The sequence below is a fragment of the Haliotis asinina genome, chromosome 3 (assembly GCF_037392515.1).
Source record: "Haliotis asinina isolate JCU_RB_2024 chromosome 3, JCU_Hal_asi_v2, whole genome shotgun sequence".
NCBI classification, from domain to species: domain Eukaryota; kingdom Metazoa; phylum Mollusca; class Gastropoda; order Lepetellida; family Haliotidae; genus Haliotis; species Haliotis asinina.
The window spans coordinates 1,381,778-1,409,380 of record NC_090282.1 but is presented as its reverse complement, the minus strand read 5'-3'; the positions used below and the strand labels follow the sequence as shown (position 1 = coordinate 1,409,380).

General features: G+C 45.0%; 1 protein-coding gene across 2 annotated transcripts in view; it reads right to left on the bottom strand.

Moving 5' to 3' along the window:
* The window catches only part of LOC137277299 (coiled-coil domain-containing protein 171-like), a 119,815-nt gene that overhangs the window by 27,720 nt on the left and 64,492 nt on the right, over positions 1 to 27,603 (bottom strand). For both annotated transcript variants that reach the window (XM_067808957.1, XM_067808956.1), the window contains 8 exons: positions 14,798 to 14,959; positions 8,260 to 8,298; positions 7,234 to 7,401; positions 5,343 to 5,531; positions 1,867 to 2,380; positions 1,418 to 1,582; positions 703 to 917; positions 262 to 435 (listed from right to left, as the gene is read on the bottom strand). In XM_067808957.1, coding sequence (XP_067665058.1) covers positions 262 to 435; positions 703 to 917; positions 1,418 to 1,582; positions 1,867 to 2,380; positions 5,343 to 5,531; positions 7,234 to 7,401; positions 8,260 to 8,298; positions 14,798 to 14,959 — 1,626 coding nt within the window. The remainder of the gene's footprint in view (positions 1 to 261; positions 436 to 702; positions 918 to 1,417; positions 1,583 to 1,866; positions 2,381 to 5,342; positions 5,532 to 7,233; positions 7,402 to 8,259; positions 8,299 to 14,797; positions 14,960 to 27,603) is intronic.

The following is a 27,603-nucleotide window of genomic DNA, read 5'->3' as shown; positions in this document are numbered from 1 at the left end:
ATTGCTTCTTGTTCCCATTTGCCAACATATAGATGGATAACCCAAAGTGGCAAATTTAACCAGAACTGATACTATGGGTACACTCGTGGTGGCAGTCAACATGTTAAAGCGTCTAATTTATACAAACTTTACTTCTATAACACACAATGGTAGAAGCCTTTACACAATCACAGAGTACCTATGTTAGGAAGTGCATCATATTAATCAATGAGAATCACATTAATCCACTAAATTACTTAATCCATTATATGAATAACACACATGCTCCTTAGTGTTGGCCATCTTGTCCAGAGTAGTTGCCATATCACCCACTTCAGGCACCATCTGCTGCTTGAGCCGCTCCACCTCCGACAGTAACTGCCTCCGCTCCACCTCCACGCTGTGCAGACGCTGAGTGAAGTCCAGTATGTGGTGCTGTAGTGCTATCATCAAATCCTGAAAAAGCAAGCATCAATATTACACACTTGCTGAGGTCCAGAGTTAATGTATTCAAATGAATGAATGAAATCAAGTTTCATCTCCATCAAGACTATATCAAACATTGGATACATCTGTCTCATAAAATTCTAAACAACAATTAAGTAAATGATGAGCAAATATAGTAAAATCCATGTCTCAAAAGTAGCATCGGAAAAGTCAATAAAAGTCTAAACTACTGAAGAAACTTGAAGTCAGATTGGTTTGAGAGTTAAATGACACTACCTGCGATGAGGCGAGGGTTTGTTTTTTAGCCACAGGGAGTCCACTCAGAGTACGAGAGAGGCATCGACCAAGTCCTCGCACCAGGGACGTTCGTTCTCGCAGGGCAGCCATTGGCTGCAAGCTGATCCCAGGGAACTCGACACCCAACTTGTCCAACAACTTACTGAAGGAACTCCTTGCTGCACCAATCAGGGCCCTGGTCTCAACAGCCCCACCTGCAAAACACAACAGATATAGGTCTCATTCATGCTTCAATAACCGACAGAGCAGAACATAGACACAGATCTTATTCATCCTCCAATCACCTCCAGAACACTACACAGACATGGGTCTCATTCAAACTTTAATCACTGACAGGACACTGCCCAAAAGTATCATTCATCATTAAATCACCTGCAAAGCACAACACAGACAGGGCCTCATTCAATGCTCAGACTGAAAATGATGTCCATATAGTGGCAAAATTCTCTGTCTTCGTTTGAGTCTTCATGGCACATCTCACAATTTGAAACAGTGGTAAAAGTGGGATATTCAGCCTAAAACATCAACATCAACATCATCAACCGATCCTTAGCTTCACACAACGCGTGACAGCAGATTTACAGTCTTCGGTGTTTTAGAAGTCATAGCCTGGGAGTCCAACACTTTCAACATTCTCCCTCTGACACACTGACCACTGCAGACATGCACAGAGAGAGAGTGCTAATAAACGAACCTTTCTCCTTAACCTGTCCAGCTACTTCCAGAAAGTCAGACATGGCAGGAACGACCAGGTCTGTGATAGTATTGCCAGTCATCCAGTTGAGCAGGTGACTCTCCGACGGTCGTGTCACCTCCACATCCATCACTTGGTCTTGCTCAGTGGGGGAAAGACCCACACCTGGGTCATAAAGTTAACATCATTTTTAACTGTTATCACAATTTCGCCAGAGGTTTGAAATGAAAGTTGTCATATTTAAAAGCAACAATATTCAGTCGGACTTTTCATAGCATGACATCATGACAATAATGTAGCGATGTGCTAGCATGTGTGTGATGCTAATTATACAAAACTATGTAGTTTTCACAATCTACCATGGACACACTACTGATACATAACACATTAGACCATAAGCTATTGATGAAACTAAACTCAAACTACCAAACACAGAACATACTGATTACCTCTAAATACTCTCCTTGCTTGCTTGATGCCTCCAGTACACACCAACAGTCCATTGCTGCCAGACAACGTATCATATGTCACAAACATCTTACATGAACCCTGGCCCATATAACATAACCTGTTGGCTGCCATCACGGCAATGACACCAGTCCGAAAGCACAAAATCGGAGTTCTTTTCTCTTTTTTTCTGCGATCTCTCTCTGGTTTGTCAGTCTCAGCATTGAGTTCGGAGTTGAGGACACTGACAAGGTACTGGGCACGCTCACAGCAGGTATCCCACCTGATCATCTGGTCCTCCAGAACTCGACGCTCACTGGCCAGCTCATTTGCTCGTGCATAGAGAGGATAGAGGGCACCTGCAAGAAGTGCACAGGCAGACGACAAAGAGGAGATCTGGGTGTTAGCATCATCCAAGTATCTGCGCAACTCAGAGCACTCTGATTCCAGACCTTGTTGCACGCTGCCTGAGGCTCTAATCTTCTCCCATGCCTGGTCTGCCACTGCTTGGCTTTTCTGTCAAGTAATAATTGACATATGACAGCTTTTACAACTCAACTTTGTCAACAGTTAACCATCACAAAACTAAGCAACTTACCTTGCATTCCACATCTATATTCTATCATATTAAACATCCAAGTCACCATATCACACAGATCATTCACCCTCTACATACCAATTGGGCCCTGGCTCAAAACATAAGCATAGGTGTACGGCTGACAGTATGGAAATAGATCCATGTCTGAATACAAGAAAAAGGTAAATGGCCCACTACAAAAGGATATGTGTCCTCTGCTCAGTACATGAGAACATGTCCTTTGCTCTCTTACCTAAGTACAGGCCAATCACTTACTATATGTAATAGGTACACACTGTACATAAGTACAGACCAATCACTTACTACATAATAGGTCCACAGTGTACATAAGTACACTCCAGTCACTTACTACATAATAGGTCCACAGTGTACGTAAGTACAGGCCAGTCACTTACTACATAATAGGTACACACTGTACATAAGTACAGGCCAGTCACTTACTACATAATAGGTCCACAGTTTACATAAGTACACTCCAGTCACTTACTACATAATAGGTCCACAGTGTACGTAAGTACAGGCCAGTCACTTACTACATAATAGGTACACACTGTACATAAGTACAGGCCAGTCACTTACTACATAATAGGTCCACAGTTTACATAAGTACACTCCAGTCACTTACTACATAATAGGTCCACAGTTTAAATAAGTACAGGCCAGTCACTTACTACATAATAGGTCCACAGTGTACATAAGTACAGGCCAGTCACTTACTACATAATAGGTCCACAGTTTAAATAAGTACAGGCCAGTCACTTACTACATAATAGGTCCACAGTTTACATAAGTACAGGCCAGTCACTTACTACATAATAGGTCCACAGTTTACATAAGTACAGGCCAGTCACTTACTACATAATAGGTCCACAGTGTACATAAGTACAGGCCAGTCACTTACTACATAATAGGTACACACTGTACATAAGTACAGGCCAATCACTTACTATATGTAATAGGTACACACTGTACATAAGTACAGACCAATCACTTACTACATAATAGGTCCACAGTGTACATAAGTACACTCCAGTCACTTACTACATAATAGGTCCACAGTGTACGTAAGTACAGGCCAGTCACTTACTACATAATAGGTACACACTGTACATAAGTACAGGCCAGTCACTTACTACATAATAGGTCCACAGTTTACATAAGTACACTCCAGTCACTTACTACATAATAGGTCCACAGTGTACGTAAGTACAGGCCAGTCACTTACTACATAATAGGTACACACTGTACATAAGTACAGGCCAGTCACTTACTACATAATAGGTCCACAGTTTACATAAGTACACTCCAGTCACTTACTACATAATAGGTCCACAGTTTAAATAAGTACAGGCCAGTCACTTACTACATAATAGGTCCACAGTGTACATAAGTACAGGCCAGTCACTTACTACATAATAGGTCCACAGTTTAAATAAGTACAGGCCAGTCACTTACTACATAATAGGTCCACAGTTTACATAAGTACAGGCCAGTCACTTACTACATAATAGGTCCACAGTGTACATAAGTACAGGCCAGTCACTTACTACATAATAGGTCCACAGTTTAAATAAGTACAGGCCAGTCACTTACTACATAATAGGTCCACAGTTTACATAAGTACAGGCCAGTCACTTACTACATAATAGGTCCACAGTGTACATAAGTACAGGCCAGTCACTTACTACATAATAGGTCCACAGTTTACATAAGTACAGGCCAGTCACTTACTACATAATAGGTCCACAGTTTACATAAGTACAGGCCAGTCACTTACTACATAATAGGTCCACAGTTTACATACGTACAGGCCAGTCACTTACTACATAATAGGTCCACAGTGTACATAAGTACAGGCCAGTCACTTACTACATAATAGGTCCACAGTTTACATAAGTACAGGCCAGTCACTTACTACATAATAGGTACACACTGTACATAAGTACAGGCCAGTCACTTACTACATAATAGGTCCACAGTGTACATAAGTACAGGCCAGTCACTTACTACATAATAGGTCCACAGTTTACATAAGTACAGGCCAGTCACTTACTACATAATAGGTCCACAGTGTACATAAGTACAGGCCAGTCACTTACTACATAATAGGTCCACAGTTTAAATAAGTACAGGCCAGTCACTTACTACATAATAGGTCCACAGTTTAAATAAGTACAGGCCAGTCACTTACTACATAATAGGTCCACAGTTTAAATAAGTACAGGCCAGTCACTTACTACATAATAGGTCCACAGTTTGCATAAGTACAGGCCAGTCACTTACTACATAATAGGTCCACAGTGTACATAAGTACAGGCCAGTCACTTACTACATAATAGGTCCACAGTGTACATAAGTACAGGCCAGTCACTTACTACATAATAGGTCCACAGTTTACATAAGTACAGGCCAGTCACTTACTACATAATAGGTCCACAGTGTACATAAGTACAGGCCAGTCACTTACTACATAATAGGTCCACAGTTTACATAAGTACAGGCCAGTCACTTACTACATAATAGGTCCACAGTGTACGTAAGTACAGGCCAGTCACTTACTACATAATAGGTCCACAGTTTAAATAAGTACAGGCCAGTCACTTACTACATAATAGGTCCACAGTCCTACAACATCAGAATAGATCAGCAGCTCATTACAACATATAGATCCCACACTCAACAACATCACAATAGACCAACAGCTCATTACAACATATAGGTCCCGCACTCAATAACATCAGAAAAGGTCACTTGCTTACATGATGTGCATAGGTCCAAATTGACAAGCAATCCTTAAATAGCTGGTACATTTCTAACTGTAACACATATCCTGAACTGCAACCAAGAGGCAGTGATTATTCTGCCAGACAAGGGGCTGACCTTGGAGCGAGACTGCAGGTCCCCAATAAGCTGCGTGTAGTGCTGCTGCAGCTCCTCCTTCTGCCTCTGCCAAGATGACTCCTGCTCCTTCGTCAGTGATGTCAGTTTGTCCAGCTGGTCTTCATATGATCGCTGCATCGTGCTGATCTTCTCATCTCTCATCGCCACTGCCTCCTCCATTCCTCGCATCTGGTAACAAGGTAGTTAGTATATCTTCATATCATATCATCATCTCACAAACAGTATGTCCATACAGCTCCCCATTGCCCCATCTCATATAACAGCAATCAGTATGTCCATATGCCTAACCTTTACCCCATCTAGTAACACTGCAATCAGTATGTCCATATGCCTAACCTTTACCCCATCTAGTAACACTGCAATCAGCATGTCCATATGCCTAACCTTTACCCCATCTAGTAACACTGCAATCAGCATGTCCATATGCCTAACCTTTACCCCATCTAGTAACACTGCAATCAGTATGTCCATATGCCTAACCTTTACCCCATCTAGTAACACTGCAATCAGTATGTCCATATGCCTAACCTTTACCCCATCTAGTAACACTGCAATCAGCATGTCCATATGCCTAACCTTTACCCCATCTAGTAACACTGCAATCAGCATGTCCATATGCCTAACCTTTACCCCATCTAGTAACACTGCAATCAGCATGTCCATATGCCTAACCTTTACGCCATCTAGTAACACTGCAATCAGTATGTCCATATGCCTAAGCTTTACCCCATCTAGTAACACTGCAATCAGTATGTCCATATGCCTAACCTTTACCCCATCTAGTAACACTGCAATCAGTATGTCCATATGCCTAACCTTTACCCCATCTAGTAACACTGCAATCAGCATGTCCATATGCCTAACCTTTACCCCATCTAGTAACACTGCAATCAGCATGTCCATATGCCTAACCTTTACCCCATCTAGTAACACTGCAATCAGCATGTCCATATGCCTAACCTTTACCCCATCTAGTAACACTGCAATCAGCATGTCCATATGCTTAACCTTTACCCCATCTAGTAACACTGCAATCAGCATGTCCATGTGCCTAACCTTTACCCCATCTAGTAACACTGCAATCAGCATGTCCATGTGCCTAACCTTTACCCCATCTAGTAACACTGCAATCAGTATGTCCATGTGCCTAAGCTTTACCCCATCTAGTAACACTGCAATCAGTATGTCCATATGCCTAACCTTTACCCCATCTAGTAACACTGCAATCAGCATGTCCATATGCCTAACCTTTACCCCATCTAGTAACACTGCAATCAGCATGTCCATATGCCTAACCTTTACCCCATCTAGTAACACTGCAATCAGTATGTCCATGTGCCTAACCTTTACCCCATCTAGTAACACTGCAATCAGCATGTCCATATGCCTAACCTTTACCCCATCTAGTAACACTGCAATCAGTATGTCCATATGCCTAACCTTTACCCCATCTAGTAACACTGCAATCAGTATGTCCATATGCCTAACCTTTACCCCATCTAGTAACACTGCAATCAGTATGTCCATATGCCTAAGCTTTACCCCATCTAGTAACACTGCAATCAGTATGTCCTCATGTCTCAAGATTACCAATTTTATTATCACTGCAATCAGTATGTCCTTATGCATCACTATTACCCCACCTAGTCACACTGGAATCAACATGTCCTTATGACTGCCTTAGGATGACAGCTGTCACAAACGTAGCGTTCTGAACCAAATGATCATTGCCAAAATATGGAAAACTCCCATAGTTTTACACATTATTATTACAGCCATTCTTCTATGACAGTTTTCAGGAATGGAACCCAGAAAGAATGTCTGACAGATAATGTGACTTAGTAGTTCATCACCTGACTTCCTAGATTACCTTTTCATCAGCTTGTTGTAGAGAGTTGATCATGGCAACAACCTGATGGTACACAGCCTCTGTCAGTTCTGTCCACGAGAACTGGTTGAAACCCTTCTCCCTCGCAGGCACCACGATGCGCCCTGCCAGCAGGCGCTGATACAGGCCATGAAGGAATGCCAGCTTCTCCTGAACACAGAAAACATACATACATGCAGAGAACACACTGGAGAAAACATATGGAACAGTCCTGTCGAAACAAATTAAAATGATTTACTTTGAGCTATTGTAACGAAACAAAGACAACAATATGGTTGTGGTAAAACACTGTATCAGAAATATTTTACTGGCATTAGTAATATTAAAACCACCTCAGGCAAAACGATACTCAATGAAATTAAGTGGAGTGGGCAACCATCAACTGCAGTTCAGGTGAGTGGTCAATCTGTGAGCACTACAGAGATGCCCAGTGAGACATCAAGATAATGTCACAAGACCCCCAGGTTAGTGTAGAGGCAAACAGGGATGAACAAACACACCTTGGGATGGTATGGTAGTTGTGATGTATTGACTGATATGAATACAACAAGCAATGGACTTGAGTACCTAGACAGTAATGACAGGGAACATGCAGCTGCTTTACTGAACTGGAGAGTCTTGCAACAGTAGGCAAGCATTGTGTCAAACATCTAATTATTTCTGTCATGTTCTTTACAAAAGTTGGTTGGTCCAATTCTCTCAGTGTGGTATCTCATGGACATTACTTGTAAACTGACAGTCTTAATATTGTGTGTACATAATATGTTAACACATGGGCTCTGTTCCACGAGGCAACTGCAACTCAATCTCTCTCATAATTTCCATGCTTCTTTTGTCATTGACCTAGAGTTGTTTCATGGAACAGAGCCATGAGAAACAAAACCATGCTGTGTTAGCACCACTCCCATCACTGCACGCCACTCCCCCTCTTCCTGCCCCTCCCACCTGACGCAAAGGGGGTGTCCAGGAGGGGGGGAGAGTCATGAACTCCCCCTCCCCCTCACATACCTCGTCCTCTGCCCGATGTCGCTTAACCAGCTTCATTATCTGAAACACACACAGTATGTTCACTATATCAGAGGTCTAGCACAAGAACAAACAGATCATGTTGACAAAATCACAGGTGTAACACAAGAACACAGATCATGTTGACAATATCACAAGTGCAACACAAGAAGACAGAGAGTATATTGACAACATCACAGGTGTAACACAAGAACATGCAGAGTAAGTTGACAACATCACAGGTGTAACACAAGAACACACTGAGTATGCTGACAATATCACAGGTGTAACACAAGAACACAATAAGTATGCTGACAATATCACGGGTGTAACACAATAACACAGATCATGTTGACAATATCACAAGTGCAACACAAGAAGACAGAGAGTATGTTGACAACATCGCAGCTGTAACACAAGAACACACATACCATGTTAAACTATCCACAACACTAAACAAGACATCTTAGACATTCAGTCATTTCATTTCTATTTTCAATGAAGCAGTAAAATATCAAACCAGAGACAACTGAAAAACGTAATGGTTTGAATAGAATTTATATTTTATACTCATCCTGACTCATGCTTATAGGCTTATCTCCACCCTCTATGCAAATGATAGTGGAAAACATGAAAATCCTTGAAGTTCCCTTTTCTGTCCATGCTTGTCACTCTCTCCGAATATATCCACGTGAACTTTCAAGGAAATCTAGTGTGCAATAAGTGGGAAGATTGGGGGGCTTGACATCATGAGTCAGGAAAAAGTATAAAATATCAATTTTATTTAAAAAATTACATACTTTTCCTTATCCGGACTTAAGCCTATTATGCTAACAGAATCTGACAGAATTGGTGGTGGGTTGGGCCACTTCCTGGATTCTCCGATTGTCTTTAAAAAGTCCTGTATTTCCCCTCATGGGAACTATAACAGCATCATATCGATGCTTCATCTGCTGTCTCGGGGGACCACCCCGTCTGAGACTTCTCTCCTTGTGAAGTGACTGCCATCATTTTCATATGGATATCTATAGACACCCTAGCATGCTGCTAGTTATCTAATGCAACTCACTGTAAAGATGCTCCTATCAAGACGAGTTGCAACCCTTCAGTACAAGTATCTTCTGTTTAAGAGTAGAGGGTCATGATCACTCATGCTAGCAAGGTCTAGATGTACACATGGACTCTCAACCATTTACTCCTTAGAACGCTGGCCACGTGATAAAAGTTTTACTCAGGACCTTTGCAGAACAGTTAGTTGTTGTGCTACAACAAGTGGCCTAAACTGGTGACTGCCTAAGATGTCCTCTGTGGCAAGATCTCTGAGCTACAGTCCATTTGAGTCAGAAACAGACTGATGAATTGCAAATTTTATCGTTTTACAAAATTGCCACATAAACATAAATACACATGTTTATCATTTACAAGGGGATATCAAAAAGTTTTGAGCCTTGCACATCTATACTTGACAAATAGTAATGGGCAGGGCACCTAACGTATATTAGTGTCCTAGCTACATATTCCTGGTAGGATCACATAGCTGGATGCATTTCTTCAATGGCAGTGCTTTGCAGAAGAGATATACCCCCTAGTGAATGTGAAAAATGGACAATGTTGAATATAGAGCAGTAATAAAGTTTCTTGTCCTGGTGGGCAACATGGTCAAGCAGGTTGAAGAGCGACTCACTGCTGTTTACAAGGAGTCTTCTACTTATGCTGCAACATCAAACGTTGGGTGAAAGAGTTCCAGCGAGGAAGAGAGAGCTTAGATGATGACCCCCGTCCAGGACAACCCTCAACCAGTACCACCAAAGCAAACATTGACACTGTGCATCAACTAGTGATGGGAAATTGTCGTATCAACCTGCGCGAGTTAGAAGATGCAACCGGGCTCTCATATGGATCCATTCACAGCATACTCCATAATCTCCACATGTCCAAGGTGTGTGCAAGATGGGTTTAAAGAATGCTTTCTGATGACATGAAGCTTTCTCAGGTCAACATCAGTGGCGCGATGCTGACTCATTACCATGCCAACCCAGATGATTTTCAATTTAGAATTATAACCTATAATGAAACCTGGCTTCATTATTATGACCCTGAGAGCAAGCAGGAGTCAATGGAATGGCAACATGTCACCTCTCCAAGGACAAAGAAGTTCAAATCGACCAGGTAACCAAAGAAGGTTATGGCAACTATTTTGGGGGACAGTAAAGGTGTTATCCACATCGACTACTTGCCTCATGGTACGACAATGAATGGAGAGTACTATGCTAACCTGAAGCAGGTGCTCCAGTCCATTAAAGAGAAGCGGCGAGTAAAGATCCGGTGAGGGATTATTCTTCACCAGGACAATGCGCCAGTCCACACCAATCGAGCTGCAGTGGAAACTGCACGCTAGTGCGGCTACGAAATTTTACCTCACCCTCCCTATTCACCAGACCTAGCCCCTAGCGACTTCCACCTCTTTCCTCAACTGAGAAAACACATCCAGGGCCAGAAATTTCAGGATGATGATGAGCTTATCGCTGCTGTGGATTGTTTTTTAGGGGACCAAGATGTAGAGTTCTTCAGATCAGGAATCAGCAATTGGCAAACCAGATGGGAGAAGTGTGTGAAGTTGGATTACGATAAAAGACTTCTGTGGTAGAGCTGGTACTGGTACTTGTTTTTAACCCAGTCATGGAAAACCGCACCAATCATTTTGAAATGGTTGTCTCTGTTATCTGTGGATTCTGCAGTAATGGCCACAACTAGTCTTTTATCGCGAGTCATATCCTGAGCTGAGGTGAGTAGACCGAGAAGACTTTGCCAAGTTTGTAGTGTTAACAGAATGAGTATTGCTTGAGATATCACGGCTTGTATCTTACCCCAAAGATCCTCTGTGACAACAATGCAATTCAGTGGTGTAATAAACTGTATTCTCAGAAAGTGCAGATCCTGTTTCAGTCCATTTTAGTAAGTTTACAAGTCATCCTGGCTGTGCTCTTGTGAGCAGTCTGATGGTGAAATCCAGTTACAGTTTGAGTTCACTAGCTTCTTGATGAACTCGATATATAACTGATGACATGTCAACCAAGTCAGCGAGCCTGACCACTCGATCCCATTAGTCACCTCTTACAACAAGCAGAGTCGCCTCTTATGGCAAGCATAAGCTGGAGGCCTTTTCTACGCCTTACCTTCACGGGTCAAGGGTCTGTGTCCGAGAAGATAACATCACATTCATCATTCCAAAATGGTCTGCTAATTATCTGAAGAGCCATGTTTGTCTGTATCCATGGGTGAATCCCTTGCTGAGTCCCTTAGGGTGCCGTCCCTTTGCAAATGCCCCAGACAGGTGACCTTCCAAGAGTCCTCCATTCGCGCATGCTCCTTCCATATGCGTGCGTCTTTACAAGAGTAATCCTCCTTGCATGCGCACACACTCCTGACGAGGATGTAGGTCCATATTCAACACTGAGGATGAGCTGACCTGCAGTGTACTTGAGAACACTGAAATGCCAAACGGACGCACCTTCCACTGGTAGAGAGATCCGTTGAACACAAACCACAGAAACTTCCTGTGACGGTGATAAATAGGCACATGCAGATAGGCATCCTGAAGGTTGAGGGTGGCCAACCAGACCTTGGGTGCAAGCTTGGCCCGAAGATGATCCGAGGATACCATCCAGAAGTAAGGTGGCTCCAGCAGATATGGTTTGTTGAAGGCTGCCATGTTGTGGATCATGCGGATTTTGCCCGATTCGTTCTTAATCATCAGGAAGATTGGTGAGTAGAACTCACTGCTGGGGGTCTAGCACTGAGTCTATCCCCGTTTGTCTAACGGTGTCTGGATGCTGCCTGCCAGCAAGGAATGCTGGTCTGGTGTATACTCGCATGACTGGGGCATTGTAGTCAGAAGCAGCGACTTGAGAATGTTTGGCCTGAAAATCCCCAGTCTCCCGCGTACTGAAGTAGGTTGAACCTCTACAACTGGGGACGAGAGGTCTTAGTCATAAAGGCTCGCACATTCACTGACTTGAGTAAGGGTGCTTCCCCCTATCCCTACCAGGTGTCGAGAGAGGCTTCTGGGAACAGTCCCACTGACGGCGCTGTTCATAGGCGTCGGTCCTGCCACAACCATGCCCTCTGCTGAACATGCTTCGGTTTGACTCCCTCCGTTGGGATAGTGACACCTCGGTGTTGGTGAGTTCCACATGTTGTCTGTACAGCAACAGGCAAATCCAGACACCAGAATCTTATCGTTGAAGAGGAAGCATGATGTGAAACAGGCTCTCAACAATAAAGTTTGCATGAAAGCTTTTCAAAATCTGTGTTGAGGGAGGCAATAGCATCGGCCACCACTGGGTGAGGCGGCAACTCCTCGTTGTAGTCTGGGGAGAACATTCATCTGAGTCATCCCAAGAGACAGTAAGCGCATCATGTCGCTGACTCAAGGTAGAGGGCGTAGGGCAAGGAGTGAACAAAGGCGATATGGTGATCGGCGGGAAGGAGGTGTCCTAGAACAGGAAAGACAAAGGTGCTTGTCACAAGGTGGTGATCTGGAGCGTCCCTCTCTATCCAACGAGTGAGTGAGTGAGTGAGTTTTAGTTTTATGCTGCACTCAGCAATATTCCAGCTATATGGCGGCGGTCTGTAAATAATCAAGTCTGGACCAGATAGTCCAGTGATCAACAACATGAGCATCGATCTGCGTAAATGGGAACCGATGACATGTGTCAACCAAGTCAGCTAGTCTGACCACCCCATCCCGTTAGTCGCCTCTTATGACAAGCTGTCGCCTATCCAACGAATGCTGGGGAGAATGAGGCTTAGTTCTGAATCGGCAGAGGCAGTGTGAACTCCTTAAAAGATCTGGGACAGCTAGAGCGAGATCTCCTTGAGTGACGGTCACGATCAACATCCAGGTATACTCTTCAAGTAGCTGCAGTTGTAAATCGTCTTCCCCAGATACAGTAGAAGAAGGCACCACTCTAGGAATCCTGTAGCCAGCAATCGGCGTCAGCGTCATCATGGGCGCTGAGGTATGCAGTAAATCAACAGCATCCATAGGCATCAGCGTTGGATTCACTGCAGATGAAGTAGAAATCGGCACTGGTGGCAGCACAGTAACAGCGCCCAGCAGCATAGTCACAGAAGTCGGCAAAAGAAGCCTCCGAAAAGAGCTTCTGTACTTGGGAGTAAGAGAAGGTGTCAGGCTGTAAAATATCCATAAAGGTATCCGATGAGTGTTGAGTTTCAGGCATAGAGACAGAACCTTGGTTAGGTGCCTGTATCGTCACTGGAGATGAACAATCGTGATACCAGAGATGAAGCCAGGGACAACATTTCTGCCTACAATGGGCAAAACGCTTCCTTTTCGCCATGAGAAAAGCTTCAAAGTCCAGAATGAATAGAGAAGCACAATGATGGCATCTCTGAGAAATAGTACACAATACCATGGCACAGTCCGGATACCATGGGTGGGGGTCTTTAGCTACCTTCTGTAACTTGCAGAGAAAACATGGCTGCAATGTCATACACACAAAGCTGAAAAGCAAGAAAAGAAAATGAAGGTAAACAATAGGCAAACGTCAGTACAAGAAAAACCCTTTATGAAAAATGGAAAACACTCCTGTAGAAAAAATGGGCATGCCCAAACAGGTAGGACAGCAGAGATTAAATAGCCAAAATGGCTGCCCCTACTGTGCCAAGAAGAACGTGAATAACAGCCAAACATTAAGAAGCATCCGTCTAATGAGACGGTTAAAGTAAAAGTGAATTTTTTTGATAGTCTGCACTTAAACTGGAAGGCAGATCTCTTCACTTCCGTTCCTATACATATGTCGATACATGAGGTAGTCATTCTACCCGAAACAACAAATGTCTGATCTCTTTTAAGCAAAGCTTGAGGTAATATGCATGAGCCTATGGTAATGAAAGTTAAAAGTTATTCAGATCAAGAATCACTTGACACAGACCCACCCCAGGTCTGCTACTAAGTATCTATTCAAACCAGGCATCTCTAGATGGAGACCAGGATTATTACTGGGGACATATTCAGATCTGACATCTCTAGATGGAGACCAGGATTATTACTGAGGACATATTCAGATCTGACATCTCTAGATGGAGACCTGGATTACAACTGGGATCTATTTAGATCAGGTATCTCTAGACGGAGGCCTGGTACTGGTACTGATATCACTTTGTTTGCTATCACTGAAAATGATCCTAAATATCACATTACTGAAAAGTTCCATATGGTGCTGATACCTGCTTTCTAGCCTGCAACACTTCGCTTGACGCATCTGTCTGCAAGGAAGGATCACAGTAAAGAATGACATTCTTTGTCAGTATGAACCATTAGTACAGGTACATACATAGAACCAAATAGAGTGTGCAGAACATGTGCATTACTCGTGCAGGGCAAAGTGAAGAAGTAAGCCCTTGGCCCCCCAAAATAGGTGAGGACTTTTGGCTCTCCCAAATATCCTTCTGCCAGAGGCTAACTTTTTTTCAAAGTCAGTTTTGATCCTTTACAGACACATCAGCGGGCACCTACCTCCTCTGAAAGTCCTTGTATCCGTGTTCGATCTTTGTCCTGGTGATTGCTGGTACTCTGCAGGTCTAGTTTGGTCCTAGTCAGAACCCCTTCCAGCTCACCAGCCTCAGCACGCACTCGACTCAACTCCTTCGCAGTGCGGGTGTAGTTCTTCTGGGCATCCTGTTGAAACAAACATGACATGTAAATCAACCCCTCTTCTATATGAACAAACAGATCAAGCAGGTGAGAACAGTGAATATCCAAAGTCACTGTGAGAGACTGGACCAGTGTGTACACATAGTGAGGGGCAGCCTGTAAGATACTGGACCTGTTTGTGAACACATAGTGAGAGGCAGCCTGTAAGATACTGGACCAGTGTGTGTACATACATTGAGGGGTAGCCTGTAAGATACTGGACCAGTGTGTGTACATATAGTGAGGGGTAGCATGTAAGATACTGGACCTGTGTGTGTACATACATTGAGGGGTAGCCTGTAAGATACTGGACCAGTGTGTGTACACATAGTGAGGGGTAGCCTGTAAGATACTGGACCAGTGTGTGTACATATAGTGAGGGGTAGCATGTAAGATACTGGACCAGTGTGTGTACATACATTGAGGGGTAGCATGTAAGATACTGGACCTGTGTGTGTACATACATGGAGGGGCAGCCTGTAAGATACTGGACCTCTGTGTGTGTACATATAGTGAGAGGCAGCCTGTAAGATACTGGACCTGTGTGTGTACATATAGTGAGAGGCAGCCTGTAAGATAATGGACCTGTGTGTGTACATATAGTGAGAGGCAGCCTGTAAGATACTGGACCAGTGTGTGTACATATAGTGAGAGGCAGCATGTAAGATACTGGACCTGTGTGTGTACATATAGTGAGGGGCAGCATGTAAGATACTGGACCTGTTTGTGTACACATAGTGAGAGGCAGCCTGAAAGATACTGGACCTGTGTGTGTACATACATTGAGGGGCAGCATGTAAGATACTGGACCAGTGTGTGTACACATAGTGAGAGGCAGCCTGTAAGATACTGGACCTGTGTGTGCACACATAGTGAGGGGCAGACTGTAAGATACTGGACCTGTGTGTGTACATACATTGAGGGGCAGCCTGTAAGATACTGGACCTGTGTGTGTACACATAGTGAGAGGCAGCATGTAAGATACTGGACCTGTGTGTGTACATATAGTGAGGGGCAGACTGTAAGATACTGGACCTGTGTGTGTACATACAGTGAGGGGCAGACTGTGAGATACTGGACCTGTGTGTGTACATACATTGAGGGGCAGCATGTAAGATACTGGACCTGTGTGTGTACACATAGTGAGGGGCAGACTGTAAGATACTGGACCTGTGTGTGTACATACATTGAGGGGCAGCATGTAAGATACTGGACCTGTTTCTGAACACATAGTGAGAGGCAGCCTGTAAGATACTGGACCTGTGTGTGTACATACATTGAGGGGTAGCCTGTAAGATACTGGACCAGTGTGTGTACATATAGTGAGGGGTAGCATGTAAGATACTGGACCTGTGTGTGTACATATAGTGAGGGGCAGCCTGTAAGATACTGGACCTGTGTGTGTACATACAGTGAGGGGCAGACTGTGAGATACTGGACCAGTGTGTACACATAGTGAGGGGCAGCCTGTAAGATACTGGACCTGTTTGTGAACACATAGTGAGAGGCAGCCTGTAAGATACTGGACCAGTGTGTGTACATACATTGAGGGGTAGCCTGTAAGATACTGGACCAGTGTGTGTACATATAGTGAGGGGTAGCATGTAAGATACTGGACCTGTGTGTGTACATACATTGAGGGGTAGCATGTAAGATACTGGACCAGTGTGTGTACATATAGTGAGGGGTAGCCTGTAAGATACTGGACCAGTGTGTGTACATAGAGTGAGGGGTAGCATGTAAGATACTGGACCAGTGTGTGTACATACATTGAGGGGTAGCATGTAAGATACTGGACCTGTGTGTGTACATACATGGAGGGGCAGCCTGTAAGATACTGGACCTGTGTGTGTACATATAGTGAGGGGCAGACTGTAAGATACTGGACCTGTGTGTGTACATATAGTGAGGGGTAGCCTGTAAGATACTGGACCTGTGTGTGTACATACATTGAGGGGTAGCCTGTAAGATACTGGACCAGTGTGTGTACATATAGTGAGGGGTAGCATGTAAGATACTGGACCAGTGTGTGTACATACATTGAGGGGTAGCATGTAAGATACTGGACCTGTGTGTGTACATACATGGAGGGGCAGCCTGTAAGATACTGGACCTGTGTGTGTACATATAGTGAGGGGCAGACTGTAAGATACTGGACCTGTGTGTGTACATACAGTGAGGGGCAGACTGTGAGATACTGGACCAGTGTGTACACATAGTGAGGGGCAGCCTGTAAGATACTGGACCTGTTTGTGAACACATAGTGAGAGGCAGCCTGTAAGATACTGGACCTGTGTGTGTACATACATTGAGGGGTAGCCTGTAAGATACTGGACCAGTGTGTGTACATATAGTGAGGGGTAGCATGTAAGATACTGGACCTGTGTGTGTACATACATTGAGGGGCAGCCTGTAAGATACTGGACCTGTGTGTGTACATATAGTGAGGGGCAGACTGTAAGATACTGGACCTGTGTGTGTACATACAGTGAGGGGCAGACTGTGAGATACTGGACCAGTGTGTGTACACATAGTGAGGGGCAGCCTGTAAGATACTGGACCTGTTTGTGTACATACATTGAGGGGCAGCCTGTAAGATACTGGACCAGTGTGTGTACACATAGTGAGGGGTAGCATGTAAGATACTGGACCTGTGTGTGTACATACATTGAAGGGAAGACTGTGAGATACATGACCTGTTTGTGCACCTACAGTCAGAGGCAGCCTGTAAGATACTGGACCTGTTTGTTAACACATAGTGAGAGGCAGCCTGTAAGATAATGGACCTGTGTGTGTACATATAGTGAGAGGCAGCCTGTAAGTTACTGGACCTGTGTGTGTACATATAGTGAGAGGCAGCCTGTAAGATACTGGACCTGTGTGTGTACATATAGTGAGAGGCAGCCTGTAAGATACTGGACCTGTGTGTGTACATATAGTGAGAGGCAGCCTGTAAGATACTGGACCAGTGTGTGTACATATAGTGAGAGGCAGCATGTAAGATACTGGACCTGTGTGTGTACATATAGTGAGGGGCAGCCTGTAAGATACTGGACCTGTTTGTGTACACATAGTGAGAGGCAGCCTGTAAGATACTGGACCTGTGTGTGTACATACATTGAGGGGCAGCATGTAAGATACTGGACCAGTGTGTGTACACATAGTGAGAGGCAGCCTGTAAGATACTGGACCTGAGTGTGCACACATAGTGAGGGGCAGACTGCAAGATACTGGACCTGTGTGTGTACATACATTGAGGGGCAGCATGTAAGATACTGGACCAGTGTGTGTACACATAGTGAGAGGCAGCCTGTAAGATACTGGACCTGTGTGTGTACATACATTGAGGGGCAGCATGTAAGATACTGGACCAGTGTGTGTACACATAGTGAGAGGCAGCCTGTAAGATACTGGACCTGAGTGTGCACACATAGTGAGGGGCAGACTGTAAGATACTGGACCTGTGTGTACATACATTGAGGGGCAGCATGTAAGATACTGGACCAGTGTGTGTACACATAGTGAGAGGCAGGCTGTAAGATACTGGACCTGTGTGTGCACACATAGTGAGGGGTAGCATGTAAAATACTGGACCTGTGTGTGTACATATAGTGAGGGGTAGCATGTAAGATACTGGACCTGTGTGTGTACATACATGGAGGGGCAGCCTGTAAGATACTGGACCTGTGTGTGTACATATAGTGAGGGGCAGACTGTAAGATACTGGACCTGTGTGTGTACATACAGTGAGGGGCAGACTGTGAGATACTGGACCAGTGTGTACACATAGTGAGGGGCAGCCTGTAAGATACTGGACCTGTTTGTGAACACATAGTGAGAGGCAGCATGTAAGATACTGGACCTGTGTGTGTACATACATTGAGGGGTAGCCTGTAAGATACTGGACCAGTGTGTGTACATATAGTGAGGGGTAGCATGTAAGATACTGGACCTGTGTGTGTACATACATTGAGGGGCAGCCTGTAAGATACTGGACCTGTGTGTGTACATGCATTGAGGGGCAGCATGTAAGATACTGGACCTGTTTGTGAACACATAGTGAGAGGCAGCCTGTAAGATACTGCACCTGTGTGTGTACATACAATGAGGGGCAGCCAGTAAGATACTGGACCAGTGTGTGTACATATAGTGAGGGGTAGCATGTAAGATACTGGACCTGTTTGTGTACATATAGTGAGAGGCAGCCTGTAAGATAATGGACCAGAGTGTGCACACATAGTGAGAGGCAGCCTGTAAGATACTGGACCTGTGTGTGTACATATAGTGAGGGGTAGCATGTAAGATACTGGACCTGTGTGTGTACATATAGTGAGGGGTAGCATGTAAGATACTGGACCTGTGTGTGTACATACATGGAGGGGCAGCCTGTAAGATACTGGACCTGTGTGTGTACATATAGTGAGGGGCAGACTGTAAGATACTGGACCTGTGTGTGTACATACAGTGAGGGGCAGACTGTGAGATACTGGACCAGTGTGTACACATAGTGAGGGGCAGCCTGTAAGATACTGGACCTGTTTGTGAACACATAGTGAGAGGCAGCCTGTAAGATACTGGACCTGTGTGTGTACATACATTGAAGGGAAGACTGTGAGATACATGACCTGTTTGTGCACCTACAGTCAGAGGCAGCCTGTAAGATACTGGACCTGTTTGTTAACACATAGTGAGAGGCAGCCTGTAAGATAATGGACCTGTGTGTGTACATATAGTGAGAGGCAGCCTGTAAGTTACTGGACCTGTGTGTGTACATATAGTGAGAGGCAGCCTGTAAGATACTGGACCTGTGTGTGTACATATAGTGAGAGGCAGCCTGTAAGATACTGGACCTGTGTGTGTACATATAGTGAGAGGCAGCCTGTAAGATACTGGACCAGTGTGTGTACATATAGTGAGAGGCAGCATGTAAGATACTGGACCTGTGTGTGTACATATAGTGAGGGGCAGCCTGTAAGATACTGGACCTGTTTGTGTACACATAGTGAGAGGCAGCCTGTAAGATACTGGACCTGTGTGTGTACATACATTGAGGGGCAGCATGTAAGATACTGGACCAGTGTGTGTACACATAGTGAGAGGCAGCCTGTAAGATACTGGACCTGAGTGTGCACACATAGTGAGGGGCAGACTGCAAGATACTGGACCTGTGTGTGTACATACATTGAGGGGCAGCATGTAAGATACTGGACCAGTGTGTGTACACATAGTGAGAGGCAGCCTGTAAGATACTGGACCTGTGTGTGTACATACATTGAGGGGCAGCATGTAAGATACTGGACCAGTGTGTGTACACATAGTGAGAGGCAGCCTGTAAGATACTGGACCTGAGTGTGCACACATAGTGAGGGGCAGACTGTAAGATACTGGACCTGTGTGTACATACATTGAGGGGCAGCATGTAAGATACTGGACCAGTGTGTGTACACATAGTGAGAGGCAGGCTGTAAGATACTGGACCTGTGTGTGCACACATAGTGAGGGGTAGCATGTAAAATACTGGACCTGTGTGTGTACATATAGTGAGGGGTAGCATGTAAGATACTGGACCTGTGTGTGTACATACATGGAGGGGCAGCCTGTAAGATACTGGACCTGTGTGTGTACATATAGTGAGGGGCAGACTGTAAGATACTGGACCTGTGTGTGTACATACAGTGAGGGGCAGACTGTGAGATACTGGACCAGTGTGTACACATAGTGAGGGGCAGCCTGTAAGATACTGGACCTGTTTGTGAACACATAGTGAGAGGCAGCATGTAAGATACTGGACCTGTGTGTGTACATACATTGAGGGGTAGCCTGTAAGATACTGGACCAGTGTGTGTACATATAGTGAGGGGTAGCATGTAAGATACTGGACCTGTGTGTGTACATACATTGAGGGGCAGCCTGTAAGATACTGGACCTGTGTGTGTACATGCATTGAGGGGCAGCATGTAAGATACTGGACCTGTTTGTGAACACATAGTGAGAGGCAGCCTGTAAGATACTGCACCTGTGTGTGTACATACAATGAGGGGCAGCCTGTAAGATACTGGACCAGTGTGTGTACATATAGTGAGGGGTAGCATGTAAGATACTGGACCTGTTTGTGTACATATAGTGAGAGGCAGCCTGTAAGATAATGGACCAGAGTGTGCACACATAGTGAGAGGCAGCCTGTAAGATACTGGACCTGTGTGTGTACATATAGTGAGGGGTAGCATGTAAGATACTGGACCTGTGTGTGTACATATAGTGAGGGGTAGCATGTAAGATACTGGACCTGTGTGTGTACATACATGGAGGGGCAGCCTGTAAGATACTGGACCTGTGTGTGTACATATAGTGAGGGGCAGACTGTAAGATACTGGACCTGTGTGTGTACATACAGTGAGGGGCAGACTGTGAGATACTGGACCAGTGTGTACACATAGTGAGGGGCAGCCTGTAAGATACTGGACCTGTTTGTGAACACATAGTGAGAGGCAGCCTGTAAGATACTGGACCTGTGTGTGTACATACATTGAAGGGAAGACTGTGAGATACATGAAGTAGTATAGGGAATGACAGTCCGAAAACACTTTTCAAAAAACCCCTCTACAAAGCCTTATTTACTAAATGAGGCTTTGGTGGGACCATTAGCTCTTGCTATTATTGCCCCTACTACAAAGCTACGCCATCACGTTTACCGTGACTTGGCAGGCGGTAACACTGTGCCGTACGGTACGATCAATAATTCTTCTCTTACAAACCCCCTACCTGGCCCACCCCTCAAGTAGTACAAGTTAGGTTCGTCGGCTTTCATATCCACTTTATCTATGTTGTAAGTTTTGACCGACCATATAGGATCGGTGGATCGCTTACGGCTATCACCCTCGTGTTCCCCAGGCTGGTACAGATACCTCACTAGGGCCCTATCCGGTATCTGTTTCTCCTTCCCACGCAATGGAGCGGCCGACTCTGCAACTATTGATTTTAGTTTGATAGCGTCTGCCGGTTTCTTACCGGTGAGACGGGTGACTTCATGGTTGATTGCCGACACCACCTCGGGTAACCTCGTGACCCATTCGGTCGATCGTTTTCCAGGGGTGACCATCTCCCTAGCATACTGATGGCCGAACAAGCGCTCAGCCAAAGTCCTATTAAATCTCTCAACTATAGCTTGACTGCGATGGGCTCCGGCCGTGCCACGCCTGACCTTCGTATCGTGTTTGGCTAGCAGTTGTGACACGGCACCCATGAACTCCCGTCCGGGGTCAACTTGCAGCTCTGTTGGCCACGTCAGCGGACTGCGTTTGTATATACGTTCGAATCCTCTGGCTACCTGGGCCGAATCTTTCGTGGTCAAGGGTTCGGCTTCCTTGTAACGACTGGCTACGTCCACTACGGTTAAGGCATACTTGTACCTCTTATCGTGGGGTAGGAACAGTAGGTCTGCCTGGTGAATGCTATTAGGTATGTTAATACCGAACCTCCTTCTAGGTACGTAGCGTGGTGCAGGCAAATAGATCTGCCACAAGGCTTGTTTTTCAAGCCACGCTTTGGCTTCCTCCGGGGGTACTCGCGCTAGTTTAGCTAGCTTATCTACTGCGCTAGCTCCTTTCCAGTACCCACGCGGGCTGTAGTAAATAGACTCAAATTTTTTCATGTCCATACGCGTATGTGTTTATACCATCAATAGCTATCCAACGTTTCGTGTCCATAGGCGATAGGGACGTCTTGTTTATAGTCAGTCCGTATATCTTGTGTCCATCACTTCTAAGTGTGTTCATTTTATGTCTAAAGGTACGGGTCTTGAACAGGGCTTCCTTGAATCTGGCGTGTTTGATGTGTTGTTTCACCACATACTTCTTAACCCCCTTAGCCTTCCGGATCTCGCTATTGTCGGCTTTCAGTATGGAGTACATCTTAGGCCTCAAACCTATGTACTCGGCTATGGGCGTGCCAGCACACTCGTCCTTCATCTTACCTAGGACCTTTTTATTTACCGTACTGTGCATGGCATGGGTCTTAGGGTAGTCGCTGGTGTCGTATAAATCGATGTGTTTTTTCATGTCCTCGTACACGTCCTCAGTTCGAATCTCCATCAGCAGGGAATCCGTGTCAGTGTACAGCACTTCGCACCTGTCGCCGTACTGTTTCTTGAGCTCGTTGTAGTAAAAGTCGTACATCAGGTGTTTGGATAAATCTAGGATGCTCATCCCCACGTAAACAGGTCGGTTGAATTTTATGTGGCTTTTCTTCATGTGTAGGGCAGCCAGGTCGTCTGTGAATATCTTGCTACGGTTGAATGCCGGACTGGCTATCAATTTCCTGAGCTTGTCTTCCTCACTAGATCTAACCAGCTTCACGGTCACGCGTTTCCTCAGGTTCTCCATAGTCTTACCAAACACCGAGTTATTCATGAGCTTGTAGAGATTTTTCTCAAAATCACTGGTGGCTTTTTTTCGTAGGTCTGTGTTCATTCTGATGTAGGGCTCCATCCATGGGCTCTGGTCAAACATGAGCACCCTGTGTATTTTGGTCAGCCTCATACCCAACGACAGGTACAGCTGTAGGTTGCGATAGTGAACGATGTACTTGGTCTTATTCATTAAGTTAGGCACGAGTTTTTCAACGTCTGTCACACGACCACCTGACAAGTTATGTTGGTACTCAGACATCCAGTCTGGGTTAACCCTCATACGTTCGGGTGCAAGGGGATAGCTGTTGTGCGATGCGTGTAATGCCTTGGGATACTCTAAGTCAACCTCGAGGATATAACCTTTGTTCGAATCTGGTGCAACCTCCATAACATCAACGTGGGGTACCCATTCGAATCCCCCTGTAGGTAGATACTGACTCATGGCCCAGCCGTACAGGTTATTTGCGTCGAGGTAGAGAATGTGATTGGTTGGTTTGTTAGGATCGTAACCTTTCACGTATTGATTATTTGCTTTCGCGTATCGTTTGGATGCCATGGAAATCCCACCTCGCAAGCCTTTCTCAATGAATAGGTGCATGTCGTAATCTGTGAGCAATTCCAAATTAACTCCGGTCTTTTTAAGCAAGGCGTCCCACGACAGACCTGGGCTGGTGTAATACCATGCGGGGTCGAGTTTATACTGCTTGAAACATGTCCGCCGAAACGTCTCGAACACGTCGGCTAACAGCAGTACATCTGTCCTCAAGTACAGGTCGTGATAATCGCCCAGGTTCTTACAACCCAGTTTATTCCATACGTTAATCGCGTGCGAGTAATCGTCTCGTGAGACGGACGCCTCATTCAGCTTGCTATAAAAGCAGTCGATAGGAGGTAGTCTGGTCTCGGTGAACTTGACCCAACTATCCATGTACTCATATGGGTACACACCCTTCCTCATGAGCAGGTGTCTAGTCTCGGCGTCTGTGTATCGATCGGTGATAGGGAAGGTATTGTTAGCCTTGACCAGACTGTCGAGTGACGACAGGAGGAATTGAAACGAGTCAATGAACCTAAGTCCGTTTAAGCTGAAGGAGATGTATCTCTCCATGTTGTTGGGGATGCACGATATATTACCATCGATTTTCGCGATGGCCTGCATGATCAAGTGTGAGTCGTACCCTCTCAAGTTGTGAAAGACAACGGGGATGTTTATTGTCTTAGGGTTGATTTTAAGCTTGAGGTTGCACGCGTTGTGAGCGGCGCCTCTATACTTACCAGTTATGTGGCAGTGATCTCTCACCGAATCACCGTTAAGTGGTGAGTCACACACGTGACAGTTAGTGCTACTAGCGTGAGCTAGCCTGTCGGCTCGGGTCATACGCATGGGAGCGATTCTATATAATGTATTCCTAATAATTTTTTCTTCCTCCTGCAAACACTTTAGAAACCTTTCAGCCGCGTCAGGGCCCCTATACACTACCGGAGCTTTCGTTTCCCCGTCACAACGGACGACAATGTATCCAAACGAACAGGCTTTATGCTCTTGTGTCTTGTGGGTGAAGCTACCCCCACTAGGGGGTGTGGGGGAATCCCCACCCACAACTAAGGCTTCGAAGTCGGCGTATATAATATAAGGCACAGACATTTGATTCTTGTGGTTACTGAATTTTAGGATATTGTCACCTTCCTTAGGCATGTCGACTCGTATCGCCGTCTGCCCCACACCTTGACAATCATCCCGGTGGGATTCTAATAAATCAGCTCGGGTGAAGCCATGTAGGCATCGTACACAAAAGTGTTTTTCCCCATCGTGTTTCGACTGGTCGTGCAACAACCGGCTGAGATTTTTTATCCACGTGTAGTGATACGTTTCACCTCGCTTGATCATGAATAAATTAATAACTTGGCGATCCTTCACCGGGCTGACCCTGTGTACTATTGTTGTGTTACCTTCGTGTCCAAAGACATTTATAGCCAGATTATTCTGTTTTTCTACTTTAGTGATCTGGGATATTGGGGTGGGTTCATCTATACCATCCCAGTTGAGCCCATCGTCCTGTGGATAATTAGAAGGCCTGTTCGGATTAGTGGCAGCTGGAAATAAGGCTGACCTGATAGCTAACCTCAGGCAATCGTTTCCTCTATTCTTAACGTTTACTATGGCTTGTTTGTTCTTATAGTAGGGAGACAAGGCTAGGTATGACCCGCCTCTGAACGGCACGTATTTAGCTATGTCTAGATAGACGTTATCGATTTTATCTACAGCCCACCCGGACCCCATGTGCGTGTAGCGTTCTAGGTATTCTCGTATCTGCTGAAAACTATTATCGATTGATGCGTCAATGGTCTCTGTATGTGTGACGACCTCTTGTTTGCCTCGGAAGTAAGGCTGAACATACTCAGTGACCCCTGTGGTGCCCTCCTTATCGAGCGACATTTTCACTGTGATCTGAAACTTGATACTTCCTAGATTATTTAGTTCCTGATTGACCTTATCAGCTATCAGAGGCTTGATATCTGTAATGTCTATGTTTCTATCAACGTGCATGCGCCAACCTCTCAAATAGTTACCTACAGCGCGCTCAGTGCGCACGAACTGTAGGTCAATAGCTCTATTCTGTCGTAATAATTCTACAAGCTGTGGTTTTCTCATACGGGAATACCCACCTAAACCCAAATCGTGTGCCTCGGCTTTCAGTTGTTTTACAGTGGGTACGGGGGCATGTGATAACAATGCGGTTAACCCGGCTCTCCCCAGGTTTGAATAACCCGTGTGCCCAAGCTGTTTTGCTTGAGCTTTTAATTGTTTTACCGTAGGAGGGGCTTCTAAACCTAGTAATCTCAACAATGCTGACTTCCGCATTCTAGAATACCCGATAACACCTCTCTGTTTTGCGACCCTCTTGAGCTCGCTTACAGTAGACATCGTGTTTACACCTAAGAGAACTAATGTCTAATTGGTTCACAGTAAGGGGAGGTAACTCTTAAGTGGCTATCTTGAGCAGTCGCCTACGTTCTTTTATGTAGCCTTTTTTATTCTCGTAGATGAGTTGATGTCTGACTACGTTCGCTCCGTGAGCTTTACATAAACAGTAGTGCCCTTTAACCCCGATACCACACACAGAACATGTGTAGTTAGGACTTCCCATATGGAAACAACAGAACCCCTGATTCCTGCATTTCCTACCACAGGCCTCGGTCTTCCCCATAAGTATATATTCGCATCGGTATGGAGCGGGTCTCATGTTTACTTATATAGGTATTTTAGTTTAATTGCTTTGCAACCAACGCAGTAGCTGCTATACCCAACACTATGAAGCCCAGTTCACGATTCATTTGTCCCTTGGATGGTGTGTAGTACTGAGCGAGTGTGGGTTTATTGAGCGGTTCCAATTGTTTACCAGTTAGTAGGTAGTATTCTTTCATTGCTTCATCGACATCGTTGAATGTTTGAACGGCATGGTTTTCACGCGTGAGTTGTTCGTTAATAAAATCGATCCTCTGGAGGCGTTTTTTAGCGTACTCGGCCTGTGCTCTTTGTAATTTCTCAGTAGCGAGATCGTGCCGCTTCCTTTCTTCCTGTATTTCAGCCGCGTGATCATCTCGTAGTTTCGAGAAGAGGTAATTACTCCCGGAAAATGCCAGGGCATTCACTAACGCCCCACCGACCATCATAGCTATCGTGGCCATCCCTATATTTATTTCATTATATTATCAGGTATTATTCCTTGTTTTACTAGGATGTCTTTTGTGGCCATCGCCATACCAAGGTTCATTATGAGCATACCCATATCCTGCAGGTTGAAATCTAGCTTGATAGTTGGTTGTTTAAGCACCATTTTAGTTAACCGAGCGTACCCTACTGCTAGACTAGCTACCACTGTGGCGTGGTATGCGTCGTTGACGAACGTTTTCCCCTCAGACATTATGTATATGATATAAAATATTAAAATTATAACATGATATGCGGATCTACCATGGGGGATACCCCCACACCCCCACTGTTGGAGGATACCCCCATACCCCCACTGTTGTGGGTGGGTGGTGGCTCACTGTGGGAGGGTACCCCCACGTATAACCATGTTATAACCACGGCAGCAGTTACACCTACAGCCAACAACAGTCGGGTTGGATTGGTCACTTTATGTTGGTTACACCACCGTTTTTTACCGGCAGCTACTCTCTTAGGATTCTTCTGTCTGGTTATTGTTGGGGGTATCAC